This window comes from Canis aureus, chromosome X (genome assembly GCF_053574225.1).
Source record: "Canis aureus isolate CA01 chromosome X, VMU_Caureus_v.1.0, whole genome shotgun sequence".
NCBI classification, from domain to species: Eukaryota; Metazoa; Chordata; class Mammalia; order Carnivora; family Canidae; genus Canis; species Canis aureus.
Window position 1 is genome coordinate 16416979 of NC_135649.1, and position 19565 is coordinate 16436543.

The window sequence follows — 19565 nt, forward strand, 5'->3', positions numbered from 1 at the left end:
ACCTTTATCTATACATCCAGTACCCAAAACATATGCCCTGACCCGTGTGGCTTCAGACTTCTGCCAGATCTTGTCCAGTGCGCATCTGTGTGGCTACTTACCCATAATTCCCTGCTCATGCAATTTAGGATTCACGTGAGACCCATCATTATCTCTATCATTTTCTTTCTGCACATTTTAATCCACACTTTCCCTTTAGCAATGGAAAATTGCAAATACCATGAATACCAGCAACTATGTTACACAACAGAAAATCACAGACTCAAATCCTTGGCCGTTGAAGGTCTATTGACATGCAGCCTTCCCCAATAGGTTTTGATAGCACAGCACACATAATTCTATTAAATATACTTTCAGACACACCTCTTCTTAAAGCTTCATGTGTGGATTATATTTATGTGAGACTTGGGAGGAAGAAAGCCATTTTTTTTCCGTTATTATAGAGCCGAGCTAACTAAACTGGGAGGAGTAATTTTAAAAGCCTCCTGAAGAAAAGAAACTGAGGAACCAATCAATATCCCATTTTAAAAACTCCTGCAGAATATATACCTGGGCACAAGGCCAAGGGACAGGACTTGGGGAGAATCATCTCTATAGATAATGAACATACACAAAGTTGCACACTCTTTTTCATTGAAACAAAGCTTGTCTGAAGACTTCCAGTTTTCACTTTAAAATTATTCTCCCATCAAAAACATCTGGAAAACACAGTTGCTATAATCTATTTTGCAGCATGTTAAATATTTATTTGCTGACAAGGTAACAGATTTTTTTGCTTATCTTTTAAACAAATTTGGCACAATGTTGTTTAAAAGGTGAGCAATTAATGTGCATGATATGATTAAGCCTAACTTTTGATTACTTGAAAGCTGTATCTGAAAGATTGCATTGGGATGAAAAATGTCCTAAACACAGCTGGCTACTGCATTTGATTTTATGGTGCCTTTGCCCCATCTCCAAAACTCCCTCTGCAGTACCACCCCACTCGACCTGCTCCTGAAACCAGAATACAGTCAAGAATCAGGAATTAAGAAAAAAGTGACTTGGAGAAGCTGAAGCTGTCGCGTTTGCATCAGAGAGTCCGGGTTCTTACTTTACAGATCAAAATTCTTAAACCACGACAGGTTCAAAGTGGCAAATAAAAAGAGGAAAGCTGTAAGGAGTAGGCATCCTGACACCAGAGCTAACAGTTGACAGAAAGGAAAGCAGAAAAACATTACTTACGGCTCAGTACAGATGAAGACCCAAAGTATTTTTAGCAGAGGAACTCTGAAATCGTGCATGGAAGGTCAGTATGGAAAAGAGATACACATCAGGGCTGCTTTTTCCCATTTTTCAGCGCCTCCTTTCAAGGGACACCCCTGCCCCACCCCCTGCAAAGGCTCAGGGAAGTAGAGTGTGAGCCAATTTTAAGTCATCTGGAAAGGCTTAACAAGAGGTTATTACTTTAAAAAAAGGAAACTCGCATAGAAATTTCCATCAAAAAGTGTCTTTTAAAACTTGTGAATTAAGTCTGAGTTCCCTAAGAAATTCCCATGGGGTCAGATCGCTATTTCCTGAATAAAGCTGGTGGGGGGAGAGCAAATGAAGTTTTACCACACCAGAATTTAATCTCCTTGGAATACAGGAAAATTAATTGATCAACAGTTAAGATTTTTTTGAGATTTCTGAAGATACATTACTCACCAAATGCTGTTTAGAATGAAAAAGAGTTGGATGAAAATACAGCCAAAGGGTAAAATGCCACCAATGACGATGCCAAAAAGTGGTTTCGTTAAGAAAGTCTGCTGAGGAACATGACGGGGAATCTGGTTTGTGTGAACTGGACACCTAAACTGCTCCAAAAGAAATTAAGTGAAAATCAGAATGACATGAAATTGAAGTGAATTTATATACATATAATCACAACACAAAATCCTGAATCAGGACAGGACATGTGGTCAGAGGCTAGACCAACACTGTGAAATAGAAATGTAATGCAAGCCATACTTCCAGTTTTAAATATTTTACAAGCTAAATCTTAAAAAGTGAAAAGAAACAGGTGAAATTAATTTATGAAATATTCATTTCACTCCAACATGCCCAAATATTCTCAGTTAAATTTGTCATCAATATAAAAATTATTAAATAGATGTTTTATGTTTTGTTGTTCTGTTTGAAATCCACTGTGTTTTTTTACACTTCCTTGCAGCATTTACCAATTTGGAACTAGCCACATCTCAAGCACTCGAAAGTCGCATGCGGCTAGTGACCATGATACTAGAAAGCACACAGCTAGACAATAAGGATGTTTATGCTTTCCTATCAGTTTCAAGGGAGAGACTGGACAAGGTTTTGTGGTGATTATTCCAATATGAAGTAATTAATTTCAAAAAGTCCTCTCAGAATGTGTGGAAAACCCAAAAGACTCAACCAAAAAAATGCTAGAATTAATTCATGAACTCGGCAAAGTTTCAAGATATAAAACCAATGTATAGAAATCGGTTGCATTTCTATACATCAATATATAGAAATTGGTTGCATTTCTATACATCAATAATGAAGCAGCAGAAAAAGAAATCAAGGAATCGATCCCATTTGCAACTGCACCAAAAACAATGAGATACCTAGGAATAAACTTAACCAAAGAGGTAAAAGATCTGTACTCTGAAAACTATAGATCATTGATGAAAGAAATTGAAGAGAACACAAAGAAATGGAAAAATGTTCCATGCTCATGGATTGGAAGAACAAACACTGTTAAAATGTCTATACTACCCAAAGAAATCTATACATATAATGCAATCCCTATCAAAATACCAACAGCATTTTTCACAGAGCTAGAACAGACAACCCTAAAATTTGTATGGAACCACAAAAGACCCCAAATAACCAAAGAAATCATGAAAAATAAAAGAAAACCTGGAGACATCACAGTTCCAGACATCAAGCTATATTACAAAGCTGTAGTCATCAAGACAGCATGGTACTGGTACAAAAAAAACAGACACATAGATCCATGGAACAGAAAAGAGAACCCAGAAACGGACCCTCAACTCTATGGTCAATTAACCTTTGACAAAACAGGAAAGAATATCCATTGGAAAAGAGACAGTCTCTTCAACAAAATGGTATTGGGAAAACTGGACAGCAAGATGCAGAGGAATGAAAATGTACCACTTTCTTACACTACACACAAAAATAAACTCAGAATGGATGAGAGAGCTAAATGTGAGACAGTAAACCATCAAATCCTAGAGGAGAACACAGGCAGCAACTTCTTTGCTCAGCCATAGCAACTGCTTATTAGACATGTCGCTGAAGGCAAGGGAAACAAAGGCAAAAATAAACTATTGAGACTTCATCAAGATACAAAGATTCTGCACAACAAAGGAAACAACAAAACTAAAAGGCAGCCTACAGAATGGCAGAAATTATTTGCAAATGATATAGCTGATAAAGGGCTAGTATCCAAAATCTATGAAGAGTTTATCAAGCTCAACACCCAAAAGATAAATAATCCAGTTAAGAAATGGGCAGAAGACATGAAGAAACATTTTCCAAAGACATCCAGATGGCCAACAGACACATGGAAAGACGTTCAACATCACTCATCGTCATGGAAATACAAATCAAAACCACAATGAAATATCACCTCACACAAGTTAGAATGGCTAAAATTAACAACACAAGAAACAGCATGTATTGGCAAGGATGTGGAGAAAGGGGAACCCTCTTGCACTGTTGGTGGGAATGTGAACTGGTGCAGCCACTCTGGAAAACTGTGTGGAGGTTCCTCAAAGAGTTAAAAATAGAACTGTCCTACCACCCAGCAATTGCACTGCTGCGGATTTACCCCAAAGATACAGATGCAGTGAAATGGCAGGACACCTGCACCCCAATGTTTATAGCAGCAATGTCCACAATAGTCAAACTGTGGAAGGAGCCTCAGTGTCCATCAAAAGATGAATGGATAAAGAAGATGTGGTCTATGTATACAATGGAATATTCCTCAGCCATTAGAAACAACAAATACCCACCATTTGCTTCAACCTGGATGGAACTGGAGGGTATTATGCTGAGTGAAATAAGTCAATCGGAGAAGGACAAACATTATATGTTCTCATTCATTTGGGGAATATAAAAAATAGTGAAAGGGAATAAAGGGGAAAGGAGAGAAAATGAGTGGGAAATATCAGTGAGGGTGACAGAACATGAGAGACATCTAATTCTGGGAAACGAACAAGGGGTAGTGGAAAGGGAGGTGGGCGGAAGGATGGGGTGACTGGGTGACGGGCACTGAGGGAGGCCCTTGACGGGATGAGCACTGGGTGTTATGCTATATTTTGGCAAATAGAACTCCAATAAAAAATATGCAAAAAAAATAGAACCACCCGGGGCAACTGGATGGTTCAGTTAAGCATCTGCCTTTGGCTCGAGTCATGATCCCAGGGTCCTGGGTCAAGCCCTCCATCAGGCTCCCTGTTTCTCCCTCTCCATCTGCCCCTCCCCCTGCTTGTGCTCTCGCTGTCTCGCTCTCTCGCTCTCTCTCTCTCTCTCAAATAAATAAATAAAATCTTAAAAAATATAGAACTACCCTAGAACCCAGCAACTGCACTACTAGGTATTTACCCAAAGAATAGAAAAATACGAACTCAAAGGGGTACATACATCTGAATGTTTATAGCAGCAATGACCACAATGGCCAAAATATAGAAAGAACCCAGATGAGTGGACATTCATCTGTCTCTCTCTTTATATATATATAGACAGACACAATGGAACATTACTCAGTCATTAAAAAGAATGAAACCTTGCCATTTGCAACCATGTGGATGGAGCTAGAATATATTATGCTAAGCTAAATAAGCCAGTCAGAGAAAAACAAATGCCATGTGATCTCATTCATATGTGGAATTTAAGAAGCAAAACAGATGAACATAGGAGAAGAGGAAAAAGAGAGAAAGAAGCAAACCATAAGACTCTTAACAATAGAGAACAAACGGAGGGTTGCTGGAGGGAAGCGGGTGGGGGATGGGCATTAAGGAGGGCACTTGTGATGAGAATACTGGGTGTTAGATGTAAGTGATGAATCACTGGATTCTACTCCTGGAACTAATATTACAGTATATGTTCACTAACTAGAATTTAATTAAAATTGAAAAAAAAAAAGAATTTCTCTTAAAATGTGTCAGTTTTCAGACCTTTTTCTTTTTTCTGCTCTGTGTGGAACTCCAGCTCCTGTTTGATCTTGTCTGATTTCTCCCCTGCAAACTCACACTATATCTTTGTACAATCCTTTTGCAGTGTGGCCTCATTTAGTCTTTTTGGTATCCTGCTCCTTTACCCTATGCATGGAATAGGCTGACTTCAAACCTATAAACTGAACAGCTCCATTTTAGGGACTGTATCTTGGCTTTCTTCCCCTGCTATATAATCTTATTACTTTTCTGACTTTGTTAAAGTCAGCCTTCCAACAATTTATCCCTTTAATTTCATCCAACAGAGAGAGACAGAAATATAAACAATCCATAAAGTAGGAAGCCCATTAAATAGTGTCTTTTGAAGCATTACTGTGTTTCATTTTAAAAATTTTTTTAATCTTTTATTCCAAAATGATCAGTCTTCACAGTTTTCACCTATGGTATATTTTCCATTCCATGTATATACATGTATATACACATTGAGATTATTTTAGACATCAATGGTCAAAAGCAGTATTTCACAAATTTACCTTTTTCTTGCTTCCAAAGTATGCACCCAAAAATGTTAATGGTACAGAAATTCCAAACCACATCGCAAGGATACCTATGAGAGTACTGAAGGAGATGGCAGCTGATGATCCTTCCACCCAAAGGATCAGGTTCATAATGAAGAGGTCGACAAAGACGATACTAGGGAGAAAAAAATGTCATCAGGAAACAATACGCCTTCAGGAAAATGCTATAATCATATTTGATGTGAATGTCAGAACATTTTTTGGTGGGAAGGATATAATAAATGACAAGGCTAAACCCTAGGAGAATATTAAATCTCACTGTGAAAACCCAGCCATTCAGCAGGAGCTTAAACCCAATACCATATAATAAGACAGCAGTTTATTATGAGACATAATCTCCACATCCTACTCATCTTTGCACCTCCAGAGTCTAGCAGAAAATAAATAAGGTGTGGAGTAATACACCATGGAAAAACTCAATGGGCAATATAGTGAACATGATTAAGAGCATGCATATACTAAAAACAGATTTTAGAATCCTAGACTGAAATGGGCTATGAGCCTCAAGCCCAACATGTGTTCACTTAAAATGAGAGCTTAAATGAGTCACTCAAACACAACATGTCAGCTAGCTGCTCAACCTACTGGATAAATCACCAGGCACACCCAGCTACTGTGTCCTGTTTTGTTCCCGGCAAGTTTGGTCAAAGCTACAGGTAAGTATGGGTATGGGTATGGATGTGAGTGTTTCTGAAAGCCTAAAAGATGAGGTTGAAAAGGTGTGCAGAGGCTAGATTGTGGGAGGCTTTGCACATCAGGGTAAGGAACGTCGACTTGATGCTGGCAACATCAGGAAGCAGCTGAAGGGTTTTTACACTCAAAGCTCTGGGGTACATAGTGCAGTCTTCCTGGCAGATGGATCTGCAGGATGGCCAAGGACAGACCTGAGAGAAGAAAAACTAGAGACAAAGAGACTAGGTACATAGTGGTGAGCATCTGTATGATGTGGTGATGGTTAAAATGTAAATTATGTCTGTAAAAGATATGAAGCACTGAGAGTCCTTTGGTTAAAGATGGCAGATTGATATCACACATTTGGTTCTGCCCCCTCCTCAAAACTCTGATAAAAAAGTAAAGAAGCTTTAAAGTGGCATGAATAGGGGGATCCCTGGGTGGCCCAGCGGTTTGGTGCCTGCCTTTGGCCCAGGGCATGATCCTGGAGTCCCAGGATCAAGTCCCACATCGGGCTCCCTGCATGGGGCCTGCTTCTCCCTCTGCTTGTGTCTCTGCGCCTCTCTCTCTCTCTCTCTCTCTGTCTCTCATGAATAAATAAATAAAATCTTTAAAAAAATAAAGGGGCACGAATACATAAGGATGTCCAATACAGGAGAGAAGACATTAGCAACAAATTTTGGAAAGCAGACAGCAAATGGACAAGTAGTAACTGAGGTAGTAGAACTGGGAAACCTGTACCCCAAGTTGTCTGTAGGAAGAGCTTAGAGGCAACTCAAGTTATACTACAGAACTCCAGAAAAGGTTCAGGTGTTTGTAGCACCAGATGCCCCTGTAAGCAGGAGGGGAGGAGTGGATAAAAGTAGGATTGGTTGAAAGTCAGCCTAAGGCACTCACAGACCTTCAGATTCTCTCCCCCGCCCTGGAGAGCCAAAGAACTTCCTGGCCCCAGCAGAAGACTGAAGGTCTAGTCTCTTAGAGAAGGTCCTTAAAGCTCAGAAGAAAAACTTTAGAAAGAAAAATCTATGATTGACATCCTCAGAGAGATCAGAGGAGCCACTGCAACCATGAAGCAAGAGGACATTTTAAGGACTGGTGAGAAATACAAGAGCTCTTTTGAATTGGAAATATGACAGTGGGAATGAAAATTTCAATAAAGGGTTGGAACATAAAGCTAATGATATATCTTAACAATGTTAGGAGGAGGAGGATTAGGAGGAGGGCGGGGGAGGAGAAGAGGAAATGAAAACACCCTAAGCGCCCATCGAAAGATGAATGGATAAAGTAGTTGTAGTGTATATATACAGAGGAATATTATTCAGCCTAAAAATGGAGGAAATCCTACCATTTGCAACAACATGGATGGACCTCGAAGGCATTGTGCTAACGGAATTAGAGAAAGACAAAAACCATATGATCTCACTTATACATGGAATCTAAAACAAAAACAAAAGCAAACCAAATTCGGGGTGCCTGAATGGCTCAGTTGGTTTAGCATCATGACCCTAGGTTTCATACCCTAGGTTTCAGCTAGGGTCATGATGTCAGGGTCGTGAGATCCAGCCTGGTGTGGGCCCCTGCACTCAGCGGGAGGTATGCTTGGGATTCTCTTCCTCTTTCTCTCCTTCTCCCTGTCCCCTGCTCACTCGCTTGCTCCCTCTCTCTCTCACCCTTTAATCTCTCTCAAATCTTTGTTTAAAAAGATTTGATTTATTTATTCATAAGAGGCACACACACAGAGAGAGGCAGAGACACAGGCAGAGAGAGAAGCAGGCTCCATGCAGGGACCCCAACGTGGGACTCAATCCTGGGTCTCCAGGATCACACCCCAGGCTGAAGGCGGCGCTAAACTGCTGAGCCACTGGGGCTGCCCTCAAATAATCTTTACAATAAAAGCAAACCAAACTCATAAATAAAAAATATTGGACTTGTGGTTAACTGGGGCCAGGGTTGGGGGAAGAAGGTAGTCAAAAGGTACAACTGGGGCCAGGGTAGGGGGAGGAAGGTAGTCAAAAGTACAAATTTCCAGTGATAAGTACATACTGGGGACATAATGTACAACATGATACCTTCTGCTAACACTGCTCTGTGATAGATAGGGAAGCTGTTAAGAGTGTCAGTCCCAAGAGTTCTCATCACAAGGAGAGAATTGTTTTTCTTTTTCTTCTTTCTCTTCCTTTTTAGTGTATCTATATGATATGATGTATGTGAGCTGAACCTATTGTGGTCACCATTTCATAGTATATGTAAACTGAACCATCATGCTGTATGCCTTAAACTTATACAGTAATGGATGTCAATTATTTCTCAATAGAACTGGAGGAAAAAAAGAAAAAAAATGAACAGGTAAAAAATAAAGAAAAATTAGATGAACAATCCAGGCACGTGAAAAATAGGAGTTACTTTAATACACGGGCTTCTTAATATCTTTTAGGGATATTTAAGTAATTTGCTCAAGGTCAGACAGCTGAAAAGAAGCAGAGCTGGGATTCTAATTCAGGTGTGTGTGATTCTTTAAAGAGCAAGCTGTTTCCATTCCACTGTGCTATCCTAAAGCCTCCGTGGTGGGAACCCACCCTGCCAATCACATCTATCTTCTCTTCCCCCAGACGTTCCATCAAAGACCAGAGAGAGGGAATGTGGCATCAGCCACATCATGATGCACCAGGTAAGGCACTGAGGTCTCCTGTTTAGGGAATCTCTGGTTAATTCTTTAGTTGGCAGTTCTCTCAAGGTCTATTCCAGTTCTAGGATTTAATGCTGCCTTCCTATTTGCTATTTTTCTCCAATTTCTCATTCAGGATCATTTTTTTTTTGGATGTTCTGCATCTTTCATTATAAACCAACTTCAGCCATTTCTTCCTTCATTTTACTATATCTGCTTCACCCTCCCCCCTGGGTATATGATCTCTTCCGCCTACTAAACCTATGTCAGTAGGTACTTCTATTGTGCTTTTAAAGGCTCACACTTGCTCCTGTGGTTTGGAGCCCTTTCAAACAACAACAAATGCATCAACAGTAAACCTCCACCTTAGGTCTCATTAGTTTCTGGCATCTTAATAAGGGAGTCTGGTTTCCTATGATTTAACCATACTTCTTCAAATGTTTCTTAATACCTTTCTGCTCTAATGAATTTGTTCAGCCACAATATTCCTCTGCCAAATTTCCTAGCTTTTGAGAGGTTCATTTCAGCTGTTATCATCCCATGGCAAGAAAAATTACTTCTCACTTGACAAATCATAACCTCCCTTCTTATACATAAACTCAATTAACCCGTCTCAACAATTTCCCTTTTGAAAGTACACTCTAGAATGTTAATATGTGTTTAACAATTCTGTGACTGCCCTTCAGTTTCAAGTTTTTATATTCTAAATGGTTCTTCCTTTGTTGATATCTAATTATTTCTAGACCTTTCCATGGAATCTTAAACAGCAAAACTAAAAGGAAACCAAAGAGGTCATCTGGTTTCATCTCCTACCTGAACCACTTATCCACACATTCATCAAACATTTATTGAGTACCTATGTGTTGGGCCCTGGCATTCAAAGATAAATGAAAACCTTTGCTCTGAAAAGCTCAGCCTAGTGGGAGACAGAGATAAACAAATAAATTACAATACAACATGGGAAATGCGATAGCAGGTGATAAACACAGAACAGTAGGAACACAGAAGAGTGACCAAACATCCTTTTTTTTTTTTTTATGATAGGCACGCAGTGAGAGAGAGAGAGAGGAAGAGACACAGGCAGAGGGAGAAGCAGGCTCCATGCACCGGGAGCCTGACGTGGGATTCGATCCCGGGTCTCCAGGATCGCGCCCTGGGCCAAAGGCAGGCGCCAAACCGCTGTGCCACCCAGGGATCCCCCAAACATCCTTTATAGCTCACAAAACAATTTCACAATCCATTAGTTCACTTACTTCTCTGAACGACTCTGCAACACAGGCATGACAGACAAGGAAATGCACAATCAGGAAGGTTATAGGACTTCCCAAAGCCACTTTCCTAAAATTGAGGGCCTAATAGTAAGTGCTGGAGTTCAGACTTGCTTCTTTCTAATTGTAAAATAGCATCAAAGTATGCTACCTCTTCCTTTTCCTACACACCACTTTTGGGGTTACATGAAAAAAAGTATATGGTTTATCTTCCTTTCTTTAATTTCTTTTAGGGAGCATACGTGTCCCTTAGCCTAAATGCTTCTACTTTTAAATCTAAAGAAATTTTTACACTGCACAGTTATGGCAGTGTATGAGCTACTTGCATATATACTATGAGTCAATCTACCACATTCTAAGAAATAGAAATGTCAGTACCTTGTGATTCTCTCTCCCATCTACCTAAGAGAGCCCCTAAGCCACTTCAGGGAAATATGTCCTTTGTATCATGCCTGCCTTATTGCTTTAAAATAGCATTCAGTTCTACTAACAGAACTAGGAAATTGAATCTGTTCTGCATTTTTAAATTATTCACTTGATTCAGTCATACAGTAGATATTTACTGAGCACTTATTCCATATAAGGCACTTATCCTCTGTATAAGGCACTTGGTTACACACTGTGAAAGATATAGAAGAATAAGGCATAGTACTCACCCTCGTGAGTTTTAGAATGCACAATTAGATAAAGTATATCACAAATAACCCCAATCTAAAGAACACTGTGATAAGTGTTATAGTAATGATAATAGACACTGTACATTCCAGAACATGGAAGTGATGGCATTTGAGCTGGGACATAAAAAAGAATAGAAATTTGGCATTGGAGGATTGCAAAGAAGTGATTACAAAAAGATGGAACAGCATGAGCAAAGGCATGACAGCAGAAGTCAAGAGTAGCTAATAACCACAGCTACCATTTATACCTAGCACTAATGCTAGGCACCATTTCCAATCCATTACACACATTATCCCATTTAATCCTCACAGCAACCTTGAAGTAGCTAATACCATGATTTGCATAGTACAGATGAGGAAAGCCAAGATGAGAGAGGTAAAATCACTTGCCCAACATCCCATAATCAGTAAATATTTTTGAAGCTCTTTTTTTGCCTTTAAAGGACAACTGCATAATGCAATCATTATAAATCTGTGTTGACAAGCATACAAAGTATTAAGATGTAATCTGTATGGCAATAACAGCAAAAAGAAGGGAGGAGGGAAAGGAGCTATATAGAAGCAAACTTTTCATATAAACTTGAAAGTAAATTGGTATTAACCCAAACCAGATTGGCATAAATTGAGACATTAATTGTAATCTGTGAGGGAACCACTAAGAAAATAATTCAAAAAAATAGAAGAAATGTCATAGGAATAAAAATGGTACAGTAGAAAATATCTATTGAACACAATAGAAGGCAAAGATCTCAAAGAGATGCCTGTACCCCTATGTTCATTGCAGTATTTTTCACGACATGCTCAAGACCTGGTAACTACAAGGAGGCAGCACTGGGAAATGAACTGCTGTGTGTGTCCAGAGTGCAGAGCATAGGTGCATGCAGGCACACACATGCACATGTATGTGTGTGCGTATGTGCGTGTATATGTGTGTGATGCTAAAGCTTGTGCTACCTCTCCACTTTTATAGTTATAAGTTGTTGTTACTGTTATTTATAATGAAATTATTTAAAAATAGGTGGGATTAGCACTGGGTGTTCCATGTTGGCAAATCGAACTCCAATAAAAAAATATACAAAAAGGGATCCCTGGGTGGCACAGCGGTTTGGTGCCTGCCTTTGGCCCAGGGCGCGATCCTGGAGACCCGGGATCAAATCCCACATCGGGCTCCCGGTGCATGGAGCCTGCTTCTCCCTCTGCCTGTGTCTCTGCCTCTCTCTCTCTCTCTCTGTGACTATCATGAATAAATAAATAAAATCTTTAAAAAATATATATATACAAAAAAAAGAAAAATTTAAAAATTTTAAATTTTAAAAAAAATAAAAATATGTGGGGTGCTTGGGTGGCACAGTCAGTTAAGCATCTGACTCTTGATTCAACTCAAGTCTTGATCTTAGGGTGTAGAGACTACTTAAAAATAATAATAATAATAATAATAATAATAGTGATAAAAATAAAAAGTTAACATGTGCATATGGTATAGGATGCAAAAGCTTAAAAAAAGAATGACAAGTCTAATATAAATATTCTCCTTCACACTACTGTCCCCCAGACACCCAAAAACCCACCCAGGACACAACCACCATTACCAGTTGCTTTTCAAATTCAAAATTGTTTTTACTTTTACAAAGCTGTGGCTTGACACTGCATCATTTCACAATCCATGTAAACCTGAGCTGTGTTATTATGGATTTCTCAAATTTTTAAATTTTTCTGTGTAAAACATTCTTCAGAATTGATCCCATAGAAAACATGATGAAAGCAGCTATTGGTGCATTGCAAATGCTAATGCCTTTCAGACAATAATTATTTAATTTGACTAATCAAGCTTAGTGATATGGCATATTCTAAGTCTTTTACATCTATTTCAATGATATGACTTCTTTTTACAATAAGATAGAACATCTGTGTGATGAAAAATGGTCATTATTCATCTTAAGCCATGAAGGCAGAGTTTCAGGGGCAATTTGTGTTTCTTTCCTCTATAGTGCCTAGCATAATGCCTTAAATTTAGTAAAAACAAAACAAAAACATAGTAAGTATGTTGAATGAGTAACAAAATAATACAAAGAATAGTGAATGGCTTATTGATTGGCTCTTGATTTAATATCCCTTGTATTATAATCCAGTATAATGACTTTTGCACAATGGCACTTTGTGCCTAATTTATTCAGTTTTGGATTCATCTGAGTCTTGAACTTGAAGCAACAAATATCCAAAGTATTGTCAAGGACATCACTTTTGTACATAAATGTAATAAAGCATTCACCTCAGAAAAGACCACCCATTCTAGTTCCCTTGAAAAGAGTTATAGGAAAAGCAGATGGCTCTATTCAAGGTGTCCTTAGTTTAAATATGTAAAAAATTCTGAGGTTTCTCTGTTTAATGTGCAAACTTGTAATGTTCAATCCTTTCAATGTCATATCTTTTTCCCTGGAGTTTTGAGGGAACCCAACCACGTGGAGATGAATGATTATGGATCTACAGAACCCATCACTGCACTGCATGATTTATCGCATGATACTCAGTCACAGAACATTATTAAAGCATTTTCTTTCACTTTTTCACTAATCAGAATATAATATAACTGAATTTACTATGTATAACTTTCATTATAAGACCTCTTCCAGTTATTGTGACATACTCCTAGCATCACGGACATGGGAATTTCATAACAAATAGGAATTAAAGTACCACGTGACAAATAAGATATAATCCACTAATTTTTCCTTAAAAAAAAACCTGTCCTTCATAACATATCAAGGAAAGAATATTGGAAATGAAACATTCTATGGGCTACATTATGTCCCCCCCACCCCACCCAGTTCATATGTTGAAGCCCCAATTCACAATGTAATGGGATTTGGAGGCAAGCCTTTGGGAGGTGATTAAGCTTAGATGAGTCATGAGAGTAGGGCCTTCATGATGAGATCGATGCCTTTATGAGAAGAAACATGAGAGTTCACCATCTCTGCCTGCCATGTGGGGAAACAGTAAGAAGGCAGTCATCATCGGCAAGCCAGGAAGAGAGCTCTCACCAGGACCAGACCCTGTTGGTGCCCTGATCTCCTACATCCCTGCCTCCAGAACTGTGAGCAATCAAATTTCTATTGCTTGAACCCCACCCCAACTCCAGTCCATGGTATTTTGTTATGGTAGCCCAGGCTGACTAAGGAGATGAAACTCCCAAACTGAGTCGGCATTTCATCAGTGAGGTTCTGTGGGAAGAGCCCTGGAGGGGATGCAGAGGGGACATTCATTTATCTATAGCCTGGGGTCTGTCATTGACTTCCCATGTGACCTCGGACACTTGCTCCCTGATGTGACCACTGGTCCCACATCTCTATAATCAGGGGCCACACTGAGCTACTGGCAGCACCACCCACTCCCAATTAATTGGACAGTGACTCTACCTGGGAACTGCAGTCACTGATGACACTGCAGGAACTAGGGGAATGGGAAGAAATGATCACAGAAGCCAGTGACAAGGGGGAATAACACAAGGGAGTACAGAAATTGCCATTCTGGGCAGCCTGGGTGGCTCAGCAGTTTAGCACCGCCTTCAGCCCAGGGTGTGATCCTGGAGACCCGGAATGGAGTCCCACATCAGGCTCCCTGCATGAAATGGAGCCTGCTTCTCCTTCTGCCTGTGTCTGTGCCTCTGTGTGTGTGTGTGTGTGTCTCATGAATAAATAAATAAAATCTTTAAAAAAAATTGCCATTCTAACATAATATATAATGTGAGCTGTATAACTAAGATGTGCATTTATGAAATCTGCTTCCAAACCAAAGATCAAAATTAAATACAGCAGCACCATGGCCATCTCTTTGTACCGGAGGCTATGATGTACAAATAAATGAAAGGAATGCAGATACCGCAAAGGGAGAGAATGCTGGCACTACAGAAAACACAGTGGTTACCCATCTCCTTTCTACTCATTATTATCATATACAGTGATTTTTCCAAGATGGAGTCTAAAAGCCTAATTGTGTAGAGAAAAAAGAAGAAGCAATACTAACCCAGGACACAATAGTGCTGTCAACAAAAAATTCGTCTTCCAGTTAACACCTTTAAGGGCTGGGGAAGTAAAAGAAATAGTTATTATAGCAATTTATGCAGCTCACTGTACAACTACTTTATACCTAGGACACAATGATATTTTGAGAGACTGGCTAAAATGCCCCATGCAGGGTGGGGCTCAGTGGTCGAGCATCTGCCTTCCATTCAGGGCATGATCCCAGGGTCCTGAGATCGAGTTCCCAATTGGGCTCCCTGCGAGGAGCCTGCTTCTTCCTTTGCCTGTGTTTTTGCCTCTCTCACTATGTCTCTCATGAAGAAATAAATAAAATCTTTAAAAATAAATAAATAAACTAAAATGCTCCATGCAATTTTTAAATGTTTTCCTTTATGGCCTCTTAATTTCTACATTTAACACACCAACTAACTGGAATGATAACAGTTGCAGTGCTTACTCTTATACATTCTAGCGGACACATATCCAGCAGGAGTTCCCAGGAGGATCCATAACACAACAGCACAGGTCATTAGGGCACCCCGATTGGCGGGGGAAAGAAAGCCGAGGCAGGCCAGAACTAAAGGTACAGAAAAGAAATATCAAAGCAGTGACAATAACAGCCTCAGAAGCACACAAGACCTTATAATAAATTAAAGGTCCACTTTATTAAACACATTATGTGTAACAGTACACAAGGAATTTCTGTGGTATGAGTATTTCAGTAACCCTGTGAATGAATGTTATCTACTTAGCTAACAACAATTTTTTTCTTAACAAAAAAGGTGTGATTTTCAATAGCAGGCAAATGAAGTCTGTTCCCAAGACTTTGGGTCCAGTCTTTAATCTCGCTGTTTAAATACAAATTAAACAAACTCACTCACTCTTCTCTACTCCACTATCACTCCCTAAACAGCAAACCATATTTCACACCAAAATTTCCTTCCACTTCCTCTTATTCGAAGTGAGGAATTAAAAAAAAAAAAGAATCAAAGCAAGACTCCACCTTAGGAAAATGTAACCTCAAGAGCTAAATTTTTAAACTATCACTGACATGTGAAACACCTAATAAGCCATATTTTTTACAGCAGCTTTGTTTATGAAAATCACCACTCTGGCTATCAAAAACTGACAAGCTCCATTTTTACCTTATAAATGAAGGCAGCCAGGGTTCATCAGCTGTTCTAAGACTACTAAAGAGGCCATTCTGTGTAGACATTTAAAGACCAGCACCTAGGCTTACCATATTTCAAAATGCTAGTCGTTAATTATGAATTCCCTTAGTCCACATAAAAAATATGCTTCTACCCTCATGCTGATTTTCAAGAAAGCATCTGTTTTACAAGGCAAGGTATATGTGTATTGGACATTACAATAAATTATTCAGAACTGAAGAAGCCCTGAAAGGTCCTTGACATAGGAATACATTTAGACTTGTATCCTTAATTTGAGAAAATGAAAATATAAGTACTATAAAACACACATTTTCTTAAACTTTAGGTATTTTCAAAGTCATTTTGCACACATGGATCAAAATTGGACATATGCCAGCAGTTGACTAAGAATGTTTAAGACAATACCTATTGATCTTAGCCTACTCACATAAGGTAACAAATGTCATGATCAAAATTTGTGTTCCTTGGCCCAGGAAAACCGACAGCAACATTCTTCTCTTTGGAGGTCTGAATACATCTCCATGAACCAGCTTCCAACCAAAGTCCTCCTGGATGTCTTCCTGCATATGAGAAAGACATGTGTATAACACATGTATGTGTGTAAACACACACTATTACAGAAAGTTACCAAAACTCTGAAAATTAGATGAAAATTAATTTTCCTCTAAAGACAGACTAACTGGAAACCAATAGCTCACTTTGGATACTCTGGAAGGTAAGTGATCCTGCCATAGATAAATTGCTCCCTAGCTCTATGGTTTGCACTAGGGGGAATGTGTTCATCATATAGGGCACATACCTGGCTTAATTTCATGAAGAAAGCAAAATGATTTAACATACAGAAGGAATTCAACCAATTTTACAGAGATCTAAAATTCACCAATACGCAAATGATTATAAGTCAAAACAGTATAAATGAGATAAAATAAATTTAACCTAAAGGACAGTATTTTGCAATGTTTACTACATTTATCTCATGCTCCAAATTAATGAAAACCTTAAATAATAATATTTTGGAAGTTCAGAAACACATAAAAAGGAATAGAACCAGAGTTGATAACAAATACTTCTCTAGGGCGGTTCAGTCAGTTAAGCAACTGCCTTTGGCTCAGGTGATGATCCCGGGGTCCTAGGATCAAGCCCTGTATCCATCTCCCTGCTCAGTGGGGAGTCTTTTTCCCCCCTCTCTCCCTCTGCCCCTCCCCTTGTTCATGCTCTCTCTCTCTCTCAAATAAATAAAATTTAAAAAAACACAAATACTTCTCTAATAACCTTACTTGTACTTTTTAAGGATCTATACAACTCCATAATTTCTGATTTGGTATAAGAGGCAAAGTGACTAGACATTGAAAATGTGCTGTATTCAAGGTATTACTCTAAGTAAAAATATAATATTGGCAGCCCGGATGGCTCAGCAGTTTAGCGCCGCCTTCACCCCAGGGCCTGATCCTGGAGACCCGGGATTGAGTCCCACGTCGGGATCCTTGCATGGAGCCTGCTTCTCCCTCTGCCTGTGTCTCTGCCTCTCTCTCTCTCTGTCTCTCGTGAATAAATAAATAAAATCTTATATATAGTCAATATATATTATATTGACAACTGGGCAGAGTAGGCATTTAAATATGTGCTGAATCAAATATGTGCATTTTTACTTACAGGATTTATCTGATTGTATCTGATAATGTCTCTGTGGAGAGTCCTTAATAGAATCATAGCCACCATCCCAGATAAGAAGAGAATGATAACAAAGGAATTCATAATACTGGAAAATTTAAGGAAGAAAAAGAGAGACAGAAGTTAAATCTCAAGTTCCTTTCCTGAACAGGACAAAGAAAATGTGTGTACATATAAAAGAAAGACATTCAAATTATCATTATCTCGATCAGTTTTCCAAGGTTAAACTTAAAATCAAGTGCTGAATATATCAATATATTAAATGAATGTAAAGCTCTACCACAAAAGTGTATTACAAATAAAGCAGTAGAAGCAACACTATTATTCTTAAGGGGATTTTAGAATTATTTTTAAGAGTACATTCGCAAAAAGAAGTGAGAAGTGTATAAGAACAATAACAGAAACTCAGTTCCAGAGTATGGAACTGAGAATGAAAATTCAGGAATCAAGGTTGAAATAATGGCTAACTTCTTAGCTGACAGACCAAGGTTGTACTCTCTTTATCATTCTATGAGCTCAGGGTAATGATCCTATGGACAACTTACGTACCAGCTCTTACTATTTCTAAAACTAAAATTTGGGGGCACTTGGATGGCTCAGTCAGTTAGGTGTCTGCCTTCAGCTTGGGTGATGATCCTGGGGTCCTGGGATCGAGCCCCACATCTGTCTCCCTACTCAGCCGGGAATCTGCTTCTCCCTCTCCCTCTACCCCTCCTCCAACTCGAGCATGCTCAGTGTCTATCAAATAAATAAATAAAACCTTTAAAAATAAATAAATAAATAAATAAATAAATAAATAAATAAATAAATCTAAAACTAAAACTTAAAAATTATCCCCAAATCAAAACCAGTGCCTCTGCCATCCCACCACCCAGCCAAACCCAGACACATCAACAAAGTTTCACCGGAATCTCTGAAAAGACCAGCATTGTTTTTAGAAAGGTGCCAATAAGATGATTGAGGTTTACAATGGCCAAGGTAGAGATGGTGGTGGGGAAGGCCAAAATAGGTGAAGCAGGTACACACTTCCAGTTACAAAATAAACAGGTCACTGGTGGTTACCATAGGGGAAGGGGGCTAGAGGGATGGGCAAAATGGGTGAAGGAGAGCGGGAGGTGCAGGTTCCCAGTTAATAGAATGAATAAGTCATGGGGTTGAAAGGTACGGCATAGGGAATATAGTCAATGGTGCTGTAATAGGGCTCAATGGAGTCAGATGGCAGCTACACTTGAACAAAGCACAGCATAACCTATAAACTTGTCCAATTACCATGTTGTACACCTGACACTAGTGTAACATTGTGTGTCAACTATACTTTTTGATATAAATAAGTAAATAAGGTATCCCTGGGTGGCGCAGCGGTTTGGCGCCTGCCTTTGGCCCAGGGCGCGATCCTGGAGACCTGGGATCGAATCCCACGTCGGGCTCCCGGTGCATGGAGCCTGCTTCTCCCTCTGCCTGTGTCTCTGCCTCTCTTTCTCTCTGTGTGTGACTATCATAAATAAATTTTAAAAATTTAAAAAAATAAAATAAAATAAAATAAATAAGTAAATAAGCAAGCCCTGGGGATAAAAGGTACAGTACAGGGAATATAGTCAATAATATTGTAATAACTGCGTATGGTGACAGATGGCAACTACACCCATCACGGTAAGCATTTTGTAAA

The 19565-nt window shown here is 39.1% G+C and overlaps 1 protein-coding gene across 1 annotated transcript in view; it reads right to left on the reverse strand.

The window, feature by feature from the left end:
• LOC144307895 (transmembrane 9 superfamily member 2-like) overlaps window positions 1-19565 on the reverse strand; it is a 76837-nt gene that overhangs the window by 15124 nt on the left and 42148 nt on the right. Inside the window, exons 9-14 of the mRNA XM_077887967.1 lie at window positions 17882-17987; window positions 16656-16788; window positions 15514-15633; window positions 15061-15118; window positions 5714-5873; window positions 1687-1835 (exon numbers count right to left, since the gene is read on the reverse strand). Of these exons, the coding sequence (XP_077744093.1) occupies window positions 1687-1835; window positions 5714-5873; window positions 15061-15118; window positions 15514-15633; window positions 16656-16788; window positions 17882-17987 (726 nt within the window). The remainder of the gene's footprint in view (window positions 1-1686; window positions 1836-5713; window positions 5874-15060; window positions 15119-15513; window positions 15634-16655; window positions 16789-17881; window positions 17988-19565) is intronic.